Below are 22,033 nucleotides of genomic sequence, written 5' to 3'. Positions count from 1 at the left end.
AAGAAATGAAATTAACTGTTCTAAGCTAACCGTTTGATAACAGAAAAGGCAAGTTAAACACGGAATTTTTAAATGTTACAGCATGTTTGGTTAGTTATGTTAGGTTATTTTTTTAGAACGGTTTCATTTTATTATTGTTTGTTGATACTAAACAATATTTATCGTAGTTGTCAGCTGATATGTTTCAATTTGTTAATATCGATATATCGAGAAAAAACCATCGATAATAATGAATGTTCCCAGGAAAGTACCAAAAAAGCTTAATCAAGATCACAACAAAGAAAGAAAAATGCATGAGTATCCCATTCAATACAACTCTTAACAAGACAACTAGAAAAACTTTTCAAGATTCAGAATACAAAGTTGGTTTAAAAAATAACGCTTTCAATGATAACAAATAAAATAACCACAAATAACAAACATCAAGATATCTCCGTCAAATCTGGCATACACAAAATTAACTGCACTGATTGCGAACAATTCTACATTGGTCAGACAGAAAGTTCTTTTAATTAATTGTACATTCAAAGAGCACATTCAAGCTCTTAACCGAATACAAGCAAAGGAAACCGAATGTATTCAAATGAAGCATATTTCATTTATGAGGGAAACTTAAAAAAATACAAATTATATTTTAAATAGCCAAATTCCTCCAAGAAACCCAATCTTTGACCAAATTTTCCAATTAAATAATCAAATTTTACAAATCCTGGCTAGTTGTATATATCATCTGCACAATCTATATATATTTACACAAAAAAAAACAGTGTTTAAACGAAGGTTAAGTATTTAGGCCTACTATTATTTGAAGTTTCAAAATTAACTCATATCCGAAACATGTCACTTCTACAAATATAATTATTATTCTAGGGTGCTCAGTTGTGCTTTATTTACTACTTTAAACAACTACAATATCCTACATCGTTTGGTCCTAAATCGTGGTGGAAATCTCAGCAATGGCGGGTGGATATGCTGTACAAGGGACCACATGAAAGAAACTGGGAAGCTTATTAAGTCCTAGCCCGGAATGAACCTAAACAAGTTCCTTTGTGTACGATAGAGAGGGAGGATGTTAAACATGAAGAGTGAGAGAGAAACTCTTCTGTGAAAAACTCGATGTTAATATTGTACAAACTTTGCCTCCCCTCGCAGCGTGCCCCAGTTGATTGCAGTGGACGAGTAGACTACAGCAGTAGCCTAAAGATGACAACAGTTTAGCGATATTACAAACAAATAATATTGTCCATTGCAGATGTAAAACAACTTTCTGAATCTTTAAAACTGTAATGTAGGCCATGGTCTGCAAGGATTATCTATATATATAAAAGGCAAAGCCCTCACTGACTGACTCACTCATTCTAATTCACTAATTCTCCCACTTCCCATTTACCAATGAGGCTGAAATTTGGTACACTGATTCTTTAGGCATTACATAAGAAAACTAAGTTGTTTTTATTCTGATCGGACTCTCGGGCTCCGCCCCAGTGGCTCTGGAGTTTCCCATGTTAACCTTATGAGTACTCATATTTAAATGGAATTAATGAATCTTAACAGCTGTTTCAATTAAACAAGTTGGTTCTGTTCTATGATGTGCAATAGCCTTAAAGTTACAAGGATTACCAACAGGGTGAAGCACTATTATTATTTTAAATTAATGACAACAGCTAATTTGCAACCAAAAGGTGAGTGAGCGTAGCGAACGAACTTCAACCTGGAGGCGAGTTAGCGTAGCGAACGAGCTAACCTGAAGCCAGGTGAGCGCAGCGAACGAGCTCCAACCTAAAGGTAAGTGAGCGTAGCGAACGAACTTCAACCAGGACTTGATTGAGCCATGCGAACGAGCTCACTTATGAAGTATAACGGGGCAAAGCCCGCGGGTACAGCTAGTTTACTATAATCAAACCGCAGAATCCAGAATCATTGAGAGTCAGCTTCTCTATCTCATGAATTATTTAAATTTGATAAAATAAATAATTACTTAAAATTATGTTCAAAATACTAATTCCTTTTTAAATCATTTTTTTGTAGCCTACATCCTTTCAGTTCGAATGTTTTTGTGTTAAAGTGTATAAAAATCGAAAGTTTAAATATTAGTCAATAGTCAATTATATTAATAGCTTTTTATAGAACATACCACATTACAGTAGTGTACTGAGTCTATAGATTCAGTTTGTGTGTATGAAGTTAATTATTGATGCTTTAAAATAAACTGTTTTTTATTCACATAATTCAAAGTTTTAATATTACATCACACTCATGCCATTGTTTTGTTAACTTACAGTTCAATATGGTCCATGTTGCACTTTTTAGTATAATGGTATTACCGTGGATATAAATGAATTTAATGAAATTATCCGTTACTATATTAATTAGCTAACCTAAACGCTTAAGTTACTAACGCTTACAAATACAAGTTTTAAGTAGTCTGTTATTAGTATCGATGGATAGTTTACGAACAAGTAGCATTATTACGTAACGAGTACCAGCATGACAAAATAAATACACAATCATTGAAGTTTGTTTAGTTGAAGCAGAAATTGCGTATTTTATTGATGATACTTTTTGCAGCTTATTTGTTTGTATTGATATATACAACAGTTATTATACATCGACGATTGATTGTCGATTAAATGGCCATAAATAGAGTTTTGTTTTAATAAGCTATACAAAAGTGGCAATTTGAAGATGGTTAAAGGCGTTTCATGTAGTCATAAAACATTGTACTTAGTCCGCGTCCCTGCTACCTGCTAACTTTACTACAAAATATCCACATTGCCTTCCAAACCACATTGTTTTGTGTTCCATCGACATTGACCCTGCCGTAACTGCGACGCCACGATGAGTAACTGGAGTAGGAAGCCCAAAACAACTGAATCACTGCATCTAAAGGTTCCAAAGTCCGAAGATGAATTTGGAACAGATGAGTCATTGGAGACATCGCTCTTGCTCATTAGTGCCAGTTGATGGACGGTTAATTGTAGTCATTCATTTCAGATTTTATACAAGTTCCGATGTCCTCAAATCCCATTACCTAGTCCTAAACGTTTGGATCTTAGGTTATTGTATCGATTAGAACAAAAAAAATCAATCATCGAAAGATGTTTTATTTCAATATGTTTTGCGATTAAAGGTATGATTCAATTAAACGTAGACTATAATAAATAATTTTTATACATAGCTCTTTTTTGTGCCAGGTTATATGATAGGTAAGCAACGATAAAATAAACAGGACAGAGAGGGTATAACCACAGACAAGCATACAGTAGGTCTAATCAAATGTTCGACTTTGAACTTTGGAATGATGATGATTCACTGTGTTGACCTTCCTCCCCCGTAAGGGTGCGTTCACAAAGAAAGCTGGTTACAAGCGCTTGTTGGCAAGCGCTTGCAAGCTCGAACCGGCATGAAAAAAGTCAACATAGTATCAAGCGTGTGCGTTCACAGACAAAGCTTGTGCCGGCTAGCAAGCGCTTGTTACAAGTACTGACAAGCACGCAAGAACGTTTCGTACTTGTTTTCCGGCGCTTGTTGACCGAACCAGTCAGTTACAAACTAGGCTACACAGTGCAGGATGGATGTCGATGAGTTGATAGCTCAAGTATTTAGAGCTTCCAATTTCCAAAAAAATATATTACCCACGTATTGTGGTTTTCCCTAGAATATTCAATAACGTAACCAATAGGACAAATATAACATACATGTATTAAGATTATAGACAAACACATTTAATTCAATATTAATTAAGTGTTGGATTTTTAATGGATGAAACTTGTATAATTTTACTTTATTTACCTAGATATAAAAAAACATTTGAATATTAGTCATAGTATTTTTTGCATCATATTTAATCAGCTACATAAGATGTTTAAAACTCCCTTCGAGTATTTTTTAGGTTTTATTATTGGTACAAAATTCGTTCTGGTGCATGGATAGGTTGCTTATGCCAATTCCCCCAAAAACTTCACTAAAAAACTTTCAATTCTCTTGAGGATGTAATTAAACGTAGTTAACTCCATTCTCATATAACAAAAAAACCTCACTTTGTCCAAATTCAATTGACGAAATAGATAGTGGTATTCCCCGAACCTACCTCTTCCGCGGTTAATTACATGGACGCCTGGCCTACTTTCCTTCTATGAATTTTTCATTCTACATTTTCAATCAAAAATAACTCTTCATCACTTGAGGAAGATATTGTCTCAACCAGAGCTGAGACTACGCTGAGCTTGAAATGCAAGCGTTTGTTGTGAACACACAACAGCATTCTCAAGCGCTTGGAACAAGTGCTGAAAGTAAGTTACTTGTAACCAGCTTTCTTTGTGAACGCACCCTACTAACAGTGCAGTTTGGATGTCGATGAGTTGATAGCTCAAGTATTTAGAGCTTCCAATTTACAAAAAAATACATTATCCACGCATTGTGGTTGTCCCTAGAATGTTCAATAACGTAACCAATAGGACAAATATAACATATAATTATGTATTAAGATGAAAGACTAACACATTGAATTCAATATTAATTCAGTGTTGGATTCTTTATAGATGAAACTTGTATACTTTTACTTTATTTACCTAGAAAATTAAAACATTTGAATATTAACAACATATTTGTAATTAAACAGCTACATAGGGTGTTTAAAACTCCCTTAAAGTATTTTTTAGGTTTTTATTATTGGTACAAAATTCGTTCTAGTGCATGGATAGGTTGCTTATGCCAATTCCCCCCCAAAACTTCACTAAAACACTTTAAATTTTTTTGAGGATGTAATTAAACGTAGTTAACTCCATTCTCATATAAGAAAAAAACCTCACTTTGTCCAAGTTCAATTGAGGAAATAGATGGTTTTCCCCGAACCTACCTCTTCCACGGCTAATTACATGAACACCTACTTTCCTTCTGCGAATCTTTAATTCTACATTTTAAATCAAAAGTAACTCTTCATCACTTAAAAAAGATATTGTCTCAACCAGAGCTGAGACGTTGAGCTTGAAATGCAAGCGTTTGTTGTGAACACACAACACCATTCTCAAGCGCTTGGAACAAGCGCTGAAAGTAAGTTACTTGTAACCAGCTTTCTTTGTGAACGCACCCTAAACTCCGACTTGGCTTACCGTGGTGACGAATGAGAAATCAGACCATACGTCAGTAAAAACATGCTCTGTATGCTCAGTGGAGAGTATTTATTCAAATTACTACAAGTTAATCAAACAATTAGATCTAATATGGTTACAAGTTCCACTATGTCTGAACAATCAATTAATAATCTAATAAATAATAAGGTACTTATTTGGAGTGTGTTTGAAAGAGATTTGTTGAATTACAAAAATTCTCTACTTAGACACACACATTATACTTAACTAGCTACTGTATTATCAACATTACAACAATCCCGTCCACGTTGAGCTCTCGATACATTGTCATACACAAAATGATGTCCAAAAAAATCTCAGGCACAAATTTTGAACGCTTAGCACATAACTAAAAATGCATGTCCCCTGAAGAGACAAGATTCCCTCAAACTTCAAAATACGAATTAAATGCAGAGATAACTAACTATAAGGCCGACAAGTGGCCTGTGGAAACTTGTGTCTTTTTTTCTACAACACGTTCAATAAGGATGATATAGCCATTACATTTTAGCACGCATATGCCACAAGTCGGTAAACTACAGTGCTGAACACTCCACTGTTGATCCGCGTTGCCACGTGCTACTAATTAGGCATACTGTTACTGTTACTCTATAACCTGTTATATTTGTCTGTTACTTTATTGCTTATAATAAGTATAAGTATCACTTCCGTTAACGTTTCAATTATTTACTACACTGCAACGGCAAATAAACAGCCCATACATTGTGTGCTGAAAACATAAATCATTGTAAGTGTAGGCTATATAAACCGATACAAACAAATAGGCTGAACAATGCTTACGGTAGTCTCAAGTCAATCAAACATGATTAAAAAGTCTACAAGACCGCTATTCTGATGATAGTGTAATGTGTAGGACTAGCAAGCTGTTGTAAACAATTTACAATTCCTTTTATTTTAATTTATATTTATTTTAGAGATTTTTAAACTGGATATTCTTTTTAAAATATGCTTGCTATTCGATTATTTGCAAAGGATTTTTAAATTTAGATTTTTAGTTTTTATTTAAATTTTAAGATAAATTAACTTTTAAAACTAATTATTTATGAAGGTACAGTATGCACAAAATCTCGGTATTTGGTCGTGGTTATAGCCACTAAAGCTTTGTTTTGAATTACTGATCGGTGGTTGGTTGTATGTGAAGACTATTGATTATAATTTTAATTTTTTTGTATTTTATTCCAAATCAACGATTGTATTTTAGTCTTGGTTTAATTCGTTTTCCCCGGCACACCTAATTCATTTATTATGTTCAAGAACACGGACAAAGGAAAATGTACTGTAGTTTAAAATTTTAATATTATAAACGTTATTAAACTCGAATATTTGTACCTTCATAGTTAATACTCGTATACCGAACACCCGGGTTTGTGAATAACACTGGGCGATAAAAACTCTAATTTAACAGAAATGTCTGTACGAGATTCAGGCTCAACAATTATAATAATTTTCAATGTGCCCTTTCAAAATCTATTTCCAGCGTATAGATTTCCGTTTTTAACATATTTCCCATATAGGGTAATACGCTATTACCAATTACTTTTATACATGTCAGCTATTTTTTATTCAGTATTTTGAACTTAAGTGTCATGTGATAAGGAATTTTAAATGCTAATTAAAAGTGTTCCTGGAGTATTTTTATAAAATCAGCAATTTGTTGTCATTTAAATAATAAAAAGTAAAAATCCGATCAGGCAAATGGGAATTCACTTATTGTCAACAGGTTTGTTGCGGAGGGTGTATTTTTCTTTTAGTATGAGAAATAACAATCGTTTCTATAAACTATTTCTATCTTTGGAAACCCGATCGTAGCATGCACGTTTAACTTAAGTAAATACACCACTATTAAACAATTCAATTCTTAGTGATCTGTTGGTTATAAATTTTAGAAATATTTCTCTGAATAGAGATTTACAGATACATTTTTAAAATGTTTTGAACATTGATTGATACGCGCCTTTTTCTTTAAACGATTTAATCCTACCAAATGCTCACGGTAATTCGGTAATTGGCATGTCTAAGTTTAACAATCCTGGGTACAATATTATAAACTATTGTAATCTATACTACATAGAAATATGGTTTGCTAAAGAAGTGACTGTTTCATAAATAGGCAAATGGAGGATCCATTATAATTGAGAACATGTATGTTTAACACCTGAATTACGTTTTATGGGCATGTTTAGAACGGCTTTCAATGGTTCCAAAAATTCCATTCCACATATAAAAGACAAAGTAGTTCCTTCAAACTGCAAGGTCTAACTAAGATAAGGGTGGGAACCCTAGCAGCTGCGCGCGTTAAGCCCAGCTAGGGGAGGTGTACCTTCAGCCAATTACAAAGCCATGTAACCTGATACCGGATACGGAACCGTCGCCGCCATCTCCGTTCCCGCCTAAACAGCATCATTACCCGCCATTATAGCGGCCGCTAATAGACCAAGGCATAATCCTAGCAACCGGTGTGATTACTATGTGCGCCTCTGTCTTTAACGGCATGGTAATTGTTAGATTTGAAATAAGAAACCGGGTAATGCAACAGGGTGTAATGCAATTGTTTGGGAATTTAGTTCAATGTTCGTGTTCAACCTCTACAATAAGCATTTATTAAGCTGCGATATTGTTTGTTATATTTCATAGTTTGAATAGGTTTCCAAATGTATGACTATTTCACTGCCATTAGACTACTATTGACTTTTTAAGTGGTGTGTTCCGCATTTTATACTCTCTCATTCTGGACATAATATTACATTTTACATTTTAGAGTGTATTCTTAGATTCTCCAAGAATTTTGTTTAAAGATATGATTAAATTATTAAGATTTAATGATTTAATTTAATATATTACAGTCATTTTAACTCTTAACAAAATGACATATCCCGCAATACTGTGAAATTTACCGTAAAAAAGTTATTGAACTTTCCGTAATATTTTCCATAAAACCCTTGCTTAGCTACTCCCGCTGGTTATTCAACAGTATTCTTATACAACTAGTAGGGTATTCAACTTTAACGTTAGGCTAATCGCGAGAAAGTAGGTGTCAGTTTATTCCAACCGTTTATTATTCATAAAGGTGTACTAAATATTAATAGTAATTGATATCGAAATGAAATCGAAAATCTATTTTGTTTGCCACTTTCAGCATGTTATCCCACGTGTGTGATATTTTAACATATTTCAGCTCGCTATTGACTCAGGTGATGTGGCTGTATCTCGTGGATTGTCAAAGTCACCATAGCATTAACACATACACATGTCACAGGTGCATTGCAGACTTGCGACGTTGCCGCGTCTCTGTCACAGACGGCAACACCGCCGCGCCTTGGGAGGTCCGCTCACACCTATGTTTTTGTTTATTCAACCTGCTTTGAAAACATTTAGAGTCGGCGCCCTTGTAGGGGTTGTAGGGCAAAAACTGACTCGCTAATATTATTTTACCTTCGGGCGGATGCTGTGGCTGCCGAGAGGTTGACTTTTGTAGCAGCACGTGTGTCTTTGTGGCCGCTGACGCTTCATTGACGAGAGACGAGAGACGCGGGAGGTAGGAATCTCGAGAGTCGGCAGCGGCCAGCGGCGGAGATGAAGGAAACTTCAACCACAGTCAGTGGATGATCAGGGTAGAGCAACTCACGAAGTGCTGCTGAAAATCACCTTCAAGAGGTGGTCTAATAGTAGTTGTAAGTTAAGTGTTCACAATATTACACTATTGTACGATTTTACCTTCATTAATCAACTGGCTGTCTTTATTCACTTACAAGTGATAAAATGAATTATTTGTTTTTATTGAATGAATAAAATGTCAAAGACCTTAATTTTTTTGAGGTTCAATTAAGACACCCTTTCAGCATTGCAGTACAGTACTAAACAAGTATAGTGGTCTTGCCTACTGATTTCGGGGTTTAATGAACCGACATTTTAATTTATTTCCAGTTTGTAAAGTAAACTAATACGATCGTTATAAAAACGCAAAGAAATTGGAAAGTTTCGACTCATATAAAAGCGAATAGCTTTTCTCTCTCAGGATCATAACGTGGACCTTCTGATTTGTAGGAGTGCACTATTACCACTGAATATACAGTAAGTGACTATAGTCTATGCTATCGCCCACTTGGTCACTTAGCTACCCATTCCCTGCTCTTGTGATATCATATTACACTATATCAATACACCATGTACTTACTATCCTCAAGTGCAATATCTACGGTATATCAAGTATAATAATGCCGATAAAGTAATTGTTCGTCACAGAACAAAAGCTTCATGTTGATAAACACTCACAAACGTATTTCCTGTGTAGAGAAACAATATAGTCAACAGACCTCCAGCTAATATCAAATACTCGAGAAAGTGTTTGTAAAAGCTCAAGTTTGAAGAGTCGTCTCGTGTGCTTGCTTACAATAGTTGATGTTGTTATTGGATAAATAGATCTAACATTGGACCTGAAGCGGTAACACCCCCCCCCCCCCCCCACTGTGGCTGTAGATAAATACATGAGGCCAACTGGACGGCAAATATTTAGTGGTGGAAATTATCCTGGCTTGTGTACACTCCATGATGTTTTTATTGTCGACTGCTTTTGTAGTGGGGCTAATTCAGTTAGGCCTATAGGTAAATGAGGGTAGAGCACTGTCATTTGCGTAATAGTCGGGGGGCAAACTGTATTCTGTATTCCGTGGGATTTTTTGTGAAGGGAATGTGTGACTATGTGAAATCTCTTTATTATATGTCAAATAATGGTGTAGTACCGGGTGTTTACCCTCAAATTGTGGGGTTTGGTTTTTATGACGTCGTAAATCCAAGATGGCCGCCATGTGTGACATCTATTCATTAAATTAATAATAACTATTTTCAGAGTAGAATTTTCGAATTTTAATTTACACCATTGAATTCAGCTCAAAAGATCAAACAATTTGGTGTTTTTAATCATTGCTCTATGACAATTGGTTACCAAGATATTGAAGGCGGAAAACACAGAACATTGTCCCCATGTTATCCTTATGGGGAAAAAATAAATTTGTATATCTAGCTTATTACTCAGCATATCTTAATAAAAATTGGTATGTGGCTTCATTTAGTAGAGATCTACTTGATTATGGCCTAAAATCCCCCATTTTTAAATTTCCGTGGCAGCAAACCTGCATACTAACTTCCAATGTTATTCTTATGGAAAATTTTTTGCATGCTTGTTTATGAAAATACGTGTTGTGCAATGTTAATGTGTGGCCCCATTTTAATTATTTATTGAAGCATTTGCAATTCGTTGAGTATACAGGTCTGCTGCTACGGGGGTATTGTAGCTATAAACAAATTACAGGTATTAGAAAATCAAATAAATTAGACTATAGTTGTGAGGCATATGTAATTTTGTAGGGTTTTGAATTAAGCAATTGTATGATTGTTGGCGATAGATAGGTAATGGTATGTAGAATCGTGTACTACCGAGTATTTTGTCTGAAAGTGTGGCCAAGCTGGTGTTTTCGGCCGCCATCTTGGATCCGCCATATTGGATATTAATAACTTTTTTTATGCAATGCTAGTGTTGTGACACATCATTGTGAACTAGATTTTCACGCTGATTTCAATGCTGAAATATGTTTTTAAATATCTTTTTTCGTTTGGAATATATATTTAAATAAAAACTCTCCCTCATACATTTCTAACGGACGTTTCGTACTTTGAACATTTTAAAGATTATTTTTCTTATATCTCCAGTTCCTATTAACGCTTGCAGTTTGTTCTAGTCTTAAAATATTCAGTGATGTATGAGCTTTCATTTGAGCTACTGATCTTTAAATCCGGTCGAGTTAGAGTTGAGCTACGAACCCTAACACAATATTAAATTTAACTTATTACAAATCTTTTGTAATTGAAAGATGTATATCTCGGGTTGTTAATACGTCACTAAGTTCTTCCTGGTCTCAAATTACTTGGTCATTGTTTGGTTTTAAATTTTATTGATCACTAAATGAAAGCTGACTAAGTTATTTTAAAATGAGTCAGGAACCATCATTTAACATTAAATTATTTTTATGTCCAAAACTTTCTTTGGTTAAAGACATACAGGGCTGGTCATCAGTGTTACAATATTTAGACGTGGAACCTAGTCTTATATGCCTCATCACACATCATTTACTTTGTACTTACACCAAACAAATGTTGTAACCCTGATGACCAGACCTGTATGTCTTTAACTGCTTTAACCAATGACAGATTTTATAATAAAAATAATTATTAATGTTAAATAAAGGTCCATGACTAATTTTAAATTAGTCAGATTTCATTTCGTGATTAATAAAACTTTAAACCAAACATTTACTGAGTAATTTGAGACCAGAATGAACCTTTTGACGTATTAACAACCCGAGATATAAATCTTTTAATAAAAACTGATTTGGAAAAAGATAAATTTAATATTGTGTTGTGGTTCATAGCTCAACTCTAACTCGTCTGATTTTAATGATTGATAGATTAAATAAAATCCCGTACATCACTGAATACTTTATGACTAGATCGAATTGCAATCAATAAGAAAGCGATATATGAGAAAAATAATCTGAAAATAATCAAAGTACGAAACGTCCATAAGAAATGTATGGAGGGGGGTTTCATTTCAATATATTTTCGAAACGAAAAACAATATTTACAAACGGTTTTCGGAATTGAAATTAGCGTAAACATCTAGTTTATAATGATGAGTCACAACACCAACATTACATTTAAAAAATTTTATTAATATCCAATATGGTGGATCCAAGACTGCGGGACAAAAACAACAGCTAGGCCACACTTTCAGACAAAACACCCGGTAGTACACGATTCTATATGTCATTACCTATCTATCACCACCAATCATACAATTGCCTAATTCAAAATCACACGAAATTACATATGACCCAGAACTATAGTCTATTTTATTTTATACCTATAATTTGTGAGGTTTGTTTATAGCTACAATTCCACCGTAGCAGCAGTCCTGTATACTAAACGAATTGCAAATGCTTCATTAAATAATTAAAATGGAGCCACACATCATCTCAAAGGTCACATCTCAAAGTATGTTCATGAACAAGCATGCAAAAATATAGACCATAAGAATAACATGGGAAGTGAGTATGCAGGCTTCCTGCCAATGCTGCAACGGAAATGTCAAAATGGGGGATTTTAGGTCATATTCAAGGTGATCTCTAAAATATGAAGCCACATACAAATTTTTATTAAGATATGTTAAGAAATAAGCGAGATATACAATTTTATTTTTTCCCATAAGGATAACATGGGGACAATGTTCTGTGTTTACCACGTGCAATATCTCGGTAACCAATGGACATAGAGCAATGATTCAAGATACCAAATTGTTTGCTTTTTCAAGCTGAATTCAATGGTGTAAACTAAAATCTGATTATTTTTCTCTGGAAAGAGTTATTATTAATTTAACGAATAGATGTCACACATGGTGGCCATCTTGGATTTACGACGTCATAAAACCAAACCCCACAATTTGAGGGTAAACACCCGGTACTACACCATTATATGACATATAATAAAGAGATCCAACATAGTCACACATTCCCTTCACAAAAAATCCCACGGAAGCTAGATATGTGTAGTTTGCTCCTGGACTATAATGCGAAATTACAAAGTAGTGCTTTTTATATCACTAAATCAACATGTGCTGGTAAAAAAAATATTTTGATTCGGAAACTGCTTAATACTTTTTTTAAGTCATAAAAATTAAGAGATTAATCACAACATTCAGGATATGGTTCTTGTGTAGCTACTGCAATAGCACTCCCTAAATATACTTGTTTAGCTATTAGAATCTCAAACATCTTGCCATCAAGTGTACGTAATGGACATGTTTGAGTTCTATATCCAATGGTTCATGGAACCATTTGAGAAACTCCTTTTAATTATAGCCCACTTTACCACTTTATAGCGTGGAGGATATGTACTGCACTTACCATTTTAATCTCAACGTTACCTCCACTTAAGGGCTTCAAACGATAATGTAACTATATTTTATGTGAAACACATTTAACTAACAAGTTTTAGTCAAACAAATAAGTCAATCAAGTATTTATGAAAAAAATACAATCGTATTCAATAACTAAATTAGTTTATAATTGCATTCCCTTCCCTTCAACATACTACGCTAATTATTGACTAGGCTTAAATGTCAAATGTAAAAACTAAAACACAAATTTGTCGAGAAATTATCAGACACAGAGAGACGTTTTTGAAAGAAGGTGCTGGTATTATCTTATCGATACGATATGTTTACTATCTCCAGGTTCGCTGACACCCAACTCTAAAGTTCAAATTTTTATAAATAATGTTGAAACGATTAAAATGAATAAGTTGTAATCCTATTCAGTTGTCGCATCTCGCTAGTTAGTTACTTGGGTTCTCGGCACTCAGTCCCCGTGGATGAGTCACTTATAAGGCCCGTCCGTGTTATCCTTCCTATTAGTCACCCCATCCTGACACTTGTTATGGCTTGTTTTTCTCTCAGTAACAACAGTAGTATGTCCCCTCCTCAGCCGTAAGATAAACAAACAACTTGCATAGTGATGTGTCATGTTGTGAGGGTGTAGGTATTTCAAGCTGTTCATTCTAGTTCAGTGACAATGTATTAGCGGCATTATTATCTTATGCACTATAAACATACTTAATTCCGCCACATCTATCTTTTATCGTTTTAATTAATGCAGGATGAGTTTTCTCTGCAACATTTCTTTTTCAGTTGTCCTTCTTAACAGATTTTTACGATTGACGTGTCTTTTTAAAGCTTATTAATTAGCGGAGTGGTGAAAGGCAAAGAAAAAGGTGATTTCCTTTAAGGATTTGACCCTCTTGCGTTTCATTTATTTCTAAGTTCACTTTCAAAGATCCAGTAATGCTAACCATTTATTGTTATACGGTTTTGAATGTGGATTGTAGTTTAACAGTTTATATTCCAGTTGAATGTTTAATCCCAGTATCATTGTAAAAAAAAGACGAAAATGTTTTTCAAAATGAAATTGGTTAGGCTACTGTTTGGTAATTTTAATCTGATCGAGATGGGTAAAAAGCTCTTTATGGCGTACATATAAAATTAACATCTTTAATTTATTACAAGCTGCTATACCCGTGCTTTGCAACGGGAAGAAAATGTGACCCAGAGAGCTATTAAAGTAATTATGATGTGTGTTTTAAAATACGGCAAGTCTATGATTTAGTTTGAAAATATAAACTGATTTAAAAGTGTAAACCTACTTACTTTCAAACTCCTACTTTTTATGTTCATAGATTCAAAAGTATATGACAATATACCTAAGTGTAGCAACAGCATCAATTTTTTCATATTTATGCTTCACGAATGACATGTTTTACCATAATTCTTCAACTTTAGTCAAGCCTCTTTACACGTAGCTTACTATATAAATTACATAATGAAACATTGAGCAATAGTTTACAAAACCTATACAACCTTTCTTTAAAACCAAACATAACCCTCCTAAATCTACATAAAGCATCACAAACATCTTTTTCGAGTAAATACACAAACACCACTTCATTGTACTGACCAGCTGTTTCATTAACTAAATTAAATTAAATCATGTAAACTTTGGAAGCATGCCAGGCGTAGCCCTTTGGAAATCAGCCTGTGGGGCAGAGCCCTTAGGATATTCGTCCATATCAATACTTTTCGGCAAATCTACACACTCTAAGCTTCAATTTGATGTGACATATGCCTATATTTTTATTTTATAAATTGCCTTAATCGTTTACATAAAATTTGATTGTATCACTTTAATAATATAATAGATTAGTTAGTATAGTAGTTTTTACTTAATAACTGTTTTAATAAACATAATCTTTGAAAGTTAATTTGGTATTGCTTTGAAATGATTTGTCCTCGGAATCAAGTTTTGAACCCTATTAAAGTGAGCAATTGGTTCACATGGGTTCCCTCGTATCATTTATTATATTCCACTCATTGTAAATTGAATGATAAAACTGATAAATAAGCGTTCAAAGGTTAATCAGCAAATTCAAAGTAAAAAATATTCAAGTCTTCATGAGATGCGCAGTTCATTCAAAGAAGAAAATGGTAATGTGAGAAAACGAATTAAAATCTTCCTCCTAGATTGTTAGTGTTTGGTGTCAAACACGGGCCACACACAATTGGAACTACTCTTTACGCTCAGTGGGTTTCTATCTACAGTATTTATACCGGGGCATACCACTGTTATGAGGAATAACAGGAAATTAGTACCTTTTTGCACATTTATGCTTTAGTTAAAAGGCGAGTTATTCGTGTTTAAAAACGTGAACCCTTCATATTTATCGTTACTCAATCGGTGCAGCTTTTGAGAGTTTAGTATACAAAACTGTGTTTAGGGGATGAGTAAACTTTTAAGATCTAAGGTCTTTTATCTGAAGGAATTGTGCATTGAAACAAAATGTATTGCACAACATAGGGTGTTAAATTTTATAATATGTTATCATGCATGACAAAATGAATGCAATAATCAGATAGATTGAAGGATATTCTATGCTGCGAAGCGTGGCAGCTTGGTGTCTATCTATATATATAAAAGGCAAAGCCCTCACTGACACACTCACTCACTCACTCATCACTAATTCTCCCACTTCCCATTTGCCTAGGAGGCTGAAATTTGGTACACTGATTCTTTAGGCATTAAATAGGAAAACGAAGTTGTTTTTATTCTGATCGGACTCTCGGGCTCCGCCCCAGTGGCTCTGGAGTTTCCCATGTTAACCTTATGAGTACTCATATTTAAATGGAATTAATGAATCTTAACAGCTGTTTCAATTAAACAATTTGGTTCTGTTCTATGATGTGTAATAGCATCAAAGTTACAAGGATTACCAACAGGCTACAGCACTATTATTTTTTTTTTTTGTATTTATGACAAGACCTAATTTGCATTCAAAAGGTGAGTGAGCGTAGCGAACGAACTTCAACCTGGAGGTGAGTTAGCGTAGCGAACGAGCTAACCTGAAGGCAAGTGAGCGCAGCGAACGAGCTCCAACCTAAAGGTGAGTGAGCGTAGCGAACGAACTTCAACCAGGACGTGATTGAGCCATGCGAACGAGCTCACTTATAAAGTAAAACGGGGCAAAGCCCGCGGGTACAGCTAGTTATTGTATATTTAATCTTATGCTCAGTGATGATAATGGAACGAACATTCATTGTGAGAACTGCACCTGGCTCTTTTGATGAGATTTGATTGTTCAGTTACTTAATTTAAATTTTCGGTTCAGTAGCTTAAGAAGCAAACATAGATTTCCAGAAGTCTACTTTCAGTTTCATCAGTTCAGTCCCAGTAAGGGGCAGTACAATGTTGACACAATGTATCGACCAGTCTCTCTACTAGTGGTCTCTCTTCGTCCCTCTCTGTACAGCATTGCGATGTCATGGTCTACAACTGAGCTGTACAACTCTAAAACAAAACCAAATATTTTTCACTAATCTAAACTAATTTTAGCGTAACGTGTTACCGACTATTATATCTGCAAAGGTCAAACGATAACTCAATATACTAGTATACTCAATATAGTACAGGATGTCTCACCATAGTTAAAATTTTTAGACGAGATATAGATTAAACTTCTTATGTGACAATTCCCATCATATTTTAAGATGTTTTTTGGTATGGTTTCAAATTTTAAAAATATATCTGGCATTTTCCAATACGGACTACAACATTGCTATTTCTTATGGAACATCCTGTATTTTATAATTGTTTTTGAATGTAAATGGGATTATAAACGTTTGTATTATTGACATTCTTCGTCTAAAGCTATTTTGTTTAGGAGTTACAGTGTGTTAAACCGGTTGGAAAAAAATGGCTTGTCGTATACATTCTGCATCCTGTAGCTCTTAAATGAGAGGGTTTAGAGAGGAAATGCAAAGAATAAAAACGTTTTAAAATCATATTATTTTTTTAATTGTTTTTCACATTACTTCAGGCTAGACCACGGAGTTGTGGCAATATCACTTGGATAAAATCCATTGGTGATTTGGCGGGATTTGAACCCGGGACTTCAGGGACTGTCCCGCGCTCTAACCACTAGACCAGCTCGCTCCCCCAAAATCATATTTACATCCTAAAACAATCATAAAATACAGGGTGTTTCATAAGAAATATCAAAGTTGTCGGCCATATTGGAAACTCACGGACACATTTTCAAAATTTGAAACCACACCAAAAACGTCTTAAGAATACAAAGGGGAGTGTCCCTTAAGGAGTTAACTCTATGTCTCATAACAAAAAGGTTAGCTATTGGTTCACTTAAAGTGGGAAACCCTGTTTATATTCGTAGGCCGTACGTTTAAAATTGTATCTTAAATAAGAATGAATTACTCATTATTGTAATGAGTCATTTAGTAATCAGGAAGTGAGAAAGATAAAATCAACTACTGTAATTCGTTTAATGATTTGCGAATCGTCTGCTTGCTTGTCGCATGTCACAGAAACACTTAAAACCAAGAAAATAGTTATATGACTGTGATTGCTGAACTGTACAGGGATTTGTATCTATACAATTAATTCTTGCACAGGTATTATATTCCATTGAGACCGGTTTTACGGTTAATCAATATGTGAAAATTTCCTAAACGAGGAATCAAGCCTTAAACAACCAAATCAAAGTGTAGGCATACATAATGGCAAATGATAAATGACAAATTCTTTATGTAACCTGCCCTGAGTTAGACTTAAGGTCCACTCTTCCCCCAGGACAGGAACATCAAATACACAAACAATACGTTTACAGAGTTGTGGGCTGTGAAAATCTAAGATTTACTTCTTAATAAGTGAAAACACTAATTGTATAACAATAAATTACAAATACAAAGAGAGAAACAGATCAAGTATTTCCCTGGAAAGTGAGTACTAAAATTTACTCCTAAATGTAAACTTAATATATACAGGGGGTACATGAAGTCCCGTACGGGTTTAATATGTTCAAAACTAGAACAGATAAATCCATAAGACTTGGTACATCAACACGACACCTACAAATCTATATTTTGAATGAAAAATCAGTTTTCTGTAACATCATAGGGACGTCCCGTAAGGTGTCAGCAGGAAATCGCAAAATACCTATTTAATACGTTTCATAAGATCTGAGGTTTTTTTATTGATATTGTAGCTTTTACATGAAAACTATCTATTCCACGAGGTTCATGGAAATATATGAACCACGTGTTGGAATCTACCCTGGTTGACTGGGTCTTGAACTTCAGTTAATCAGGTAGGTGAAACTGAGGTGTCTGGAGTTTCAACTTGATTGGGTCTTAAACTTCAGTTAATCAGGTAGTTGAAACTGAGGTGTCCGGAGTTTCAACTTGATCGGGTCTTAAACTTCAGTTAATCAGGTAGGTGAAACTGAGGTGTCCGGGGTTTAAACTTGATTGGGTCTTAAACTTCAGTTAATCAGGTAGGTGAAACTGAGGTGTCTGGAGTTTCAACTTGATTGGGTCTTGATTGCCCTTAAACTCATAAATTTTGCATAAAAACAATAAATATACAACAATGTGCTATTGGTTATTACAGTAATAAGGAAGATTCATAATTCCTTTATTCAGCCAAATTAACGAAAAACAAATTAGCTAAGTAAAAAACATTATGAAATATTTACATGAACTAACCCATATATTATTTAGATTGGAACTATCAACTATGCTACTGTATTTACACTATCAGTTCTAAGGGCAAAGCAATTCACAAACACTGCAAAATTCATTAAGTATCTAGCAAAGATTTCTTTCGGCTTTTCTGATATTGATTTCAATTCTGTTTAGTCTGTATTGAAGGAGAAAGTTTATTAACAAGCTTGATGGCAATATATTGAAAACTCTTTTGGAAGAATTATGTTGAGTGATTAGGAAGCGCAAGGTCGGAAGTATTACGGAATGGATATCTGTTGTTGAGTTGTGAACAAAAAGGAGATATATTTTTTCTCGTGAGTTATAATGTTTAAAAAATGTATATGGATGGAAAGGTTAGGATTTGGAATTACTTGAAAATATCTTTGTAGGATTGACATTTAGGAAGGGGAAATACAATGCGAATGGCCTTCATTTGAAGTCAGGAAAGAAACTTAGTATTTTGACTTTCACTACCCCAGTAGCTTTGTACAGTCAGGCATAACACTACTTTCCAGCAATGTATTGACACAGGTGCTATGTCACTCGCAGCTGTTGAGGCGAACATCAGGCTCGGAACTTCAAGTACTACTGTAGGCTACACTGTACTGTATCAAACATGTGTTGGTGTTGTACAGACACAACACACGAACTATGACTCAACAGTACACATATTGTTTTAAATTGCCATGAAATAGCAGAGGAACAGTAAAACAAAATTTTTAACAATTCGTGTTCTACGGAGATCGTCCGGTCAAGACAATAAACATTTCAATTCATCGACGTTTCGGCCTCGGTGCAGATGCCATCTTCAGGGATTTGATTTACGCTCAATTATCGTAGCAAGTATGGCCGTAGAAGCATATCCATGAAGAATCGTACAACAATATTTTGAACCACCTTAATAAACATGATAGTTCAATGAACGAGTCTATATCAAAAATATACTTGAAGTATTTAAACCCCTACATTTAGCATTTGTATCCTAAATATACCACAGACAGTCAATAAACAACAGACCTACTGACACCGACGACGGAGTGAATCACTCCGGGGATGAGATCACTCAAATATTGAAACAGTTGAGGAGGTTATGAGGCTTATTATGTGATCAAATATTTGATATTTGCTCATCAAATACCAAAAATGTGAACAAATTTACATGTTTCCACAGGAAGGTCTATGCTTATAAAGGTGGGATCTATTTACTTATTCAATATCAACATTTGACTATTATGCAAGACTAGTAAACTTTTCATTGTTATTGTGTAACAGGAGCTAATATTTAAACAGTAATTATATAAGTTAGCAGCTATGATCATGGTAACAGTTTTCGTTTTATTTAACTGTTTCTACCTGTCTTTATAAGCCTAAATAGTATTTAATTATATTTCAATTTTTTTAAAGTTTAAGCCACTTTACATAGCACATTAAACCTAAAAAGTCACACGAATAGTTATAGTATTATTGTTCACTTCCTCCTCCTATAAATAATGAGTAAGTATTACTTTAATGGTGATTAAAAACCCCGGTTTATTTACCACAGTTTGTATGTTTTTACGTAGGCTTCAGGCTCTAGACTCCAGGATACAAACATGATTCACGAATCAATACTAAATCATAACAACTCAAAAACTAAGTCGGCTCAAACAACTATTGTAGAAACAATTCGTATTTTCCTGAGGGTGGAATTTATCGTGTTCACGAAACAAATGCCGGACGAACAAAACCACTGAGTTCTCGTTAAAAGAGAATTTCTCGGCGGGAAGCCCAATATCGTCGCACCCCGTACTGGGGGGGGGGGGGGGGTGCTCAAATTAATAAACGCTTAGCCGTGGCGCCGCGGGCTACCACTCAACCACTCCAGTCTAAATGCAGCTTACCCCAGGCCCGCAAGAGACTGTTCGTGGGGCTTAGAGGATATGAATAACAATTAGTGTCACTGCTTGACCCCTAGTGTTTTTATTTATTGTGTTTGGACATTTCTTGTTACAAAGTAGCCTCCTCACGAAAACAGCCATTAAATACTGTACATTGTAAGATTGTTTTGACCGACGCATTTCCATAACATTTGTTAAGATTGGCTTGTTGAATGGTTTTAGAGCTCGCCAGTCTAGTCCAGGTCAAGTCCGGAGCATTTTGATAGTTTTAACCTATTCATCATTGATGCTTTTTATTACTGTAAATAAATAGTCTTAGCTAAGAAGTCGAGTAACAGTGGGAGATGTAGGTCACTAACAAAACTACAAAAGGAATCCCACCCCACGCTCATTTCTTTGTATTGCCACAGAATAAGGTATACTCTTTATTATCTGGTGTTAGTGGGGTTGTGTTAATTGGTTATAATAAAATATTGGAACTCGCCATCAGATGAACAAATATATCTTATCGACTGGGCACGATTGTATTTAAACCTGTGTACTGCTCACATCTATATACATGTACATATATTTTACTATTAGGTGTTAAAAATGTCATCAAATTTACATATTATTTCATTTGCTAAGGCCTACTCACTCCTTTAAAATCAGTTTAGTGATTTATAATTTAGCAGGTATTATTTTGGAACCATAAATATGTAAATGGTTTTCAAGTACATAAACCCAGATAAATATAAAAAGTCTATAGGTATTGTTTAAAAAAGGTATTGTAACATATACGCTATCCATTAATATTGTCTATGCACTATGCAAATATTGTATATAAAAATATTGTCCTATGTTTAAGGTGTTATATATTTTTTGCAACTATTGAGATACCCCTTTTTGTCAGTGGGCTTACAACAATCAACACAGCGCATTAACAATATAAAACACAATTTTGTGTGCAACCGAATGAAGAGTTCCAGATAAAAAATTAGCTTCATTTTTCTCATAATTTTTTGAACTTTGAAACCCCACCACTTATCTGGTGCAAACTCTGTACTTATTTTGCCTTATCGTTTTTTGATTCCCTAGTAGCACAAATATATATTTTATAAATATTTTATACATTCAAAGTTTTATTTGATAGAACCTTGAAAAAATATATAAATAATATATCTAAAATAATAATTTGATATATTCAAATATATATTTAAAATTTTACCAAAAAACAATGCAAAGTATCAATTGTAATAAGTTTTGAATGTATAAAATAGATTCATATTATATATTGATAAAATAAGTATAGAATCTATAATATACATATTTTAAATGTATATTTTTCCTATTGAATATTTAAAAAAATA

The 22,033-nt window shown here is 34.2% G+C and overlaps 2 protein-coding genes across 3 annotated transcripts in view; one reads left to right on the top strand and one right to left on the bottom strand.

Moving 5' to 3' along the window:
- LOC128981980 (pentatricopeptide repeat-containing protein 1, mitochondrial) overlaps positions 1 to 22,033 on the top strand; it is a 124,544-nt gene that overhangs the window by 2,519 nt on the left and 99,992 nt on the right. The window lies entirely within an intron of this gene.
- LOC128995686 (uncharacterized) overlaps positions 8,401 to 22,033 on the bottom strand; it is a 64,102-nt gene continuing 50,469 nt past the window's right edge. The window contains exon 2 of the mRNA XM_054420706.1: positions 8,401 to 8,733. Coding sequence (XP_054276681.1) covers positions 8,401 to 8,733 — 333 coding nt within the window. The remainder of the gene's footprint in view (positions 8,734 to 22,033) is intronic.

This window comes from Macrosteles quadrilineatus, unplaced genomic scaffold, assembly GCF_028750875.1.
Source record: "Macrosteles quadrilineatus isolate MER2022 unplaced genomic scaffold, UCM_ALF_1.0 Scaffold_1__1_contigs__length_201487025, whole genome shotgun sequence".
NCBI lineage: Eukaryota > Metazoa > Arthropoda > Insecta > Hemiptera > Cicadellidae > Macrosteles > Macrosteles quadrilineatus.
Note: the sequence above shows the minus strand (reverse complement) of the source record. Positions and strands in the feature narration are given on the sequence as shown.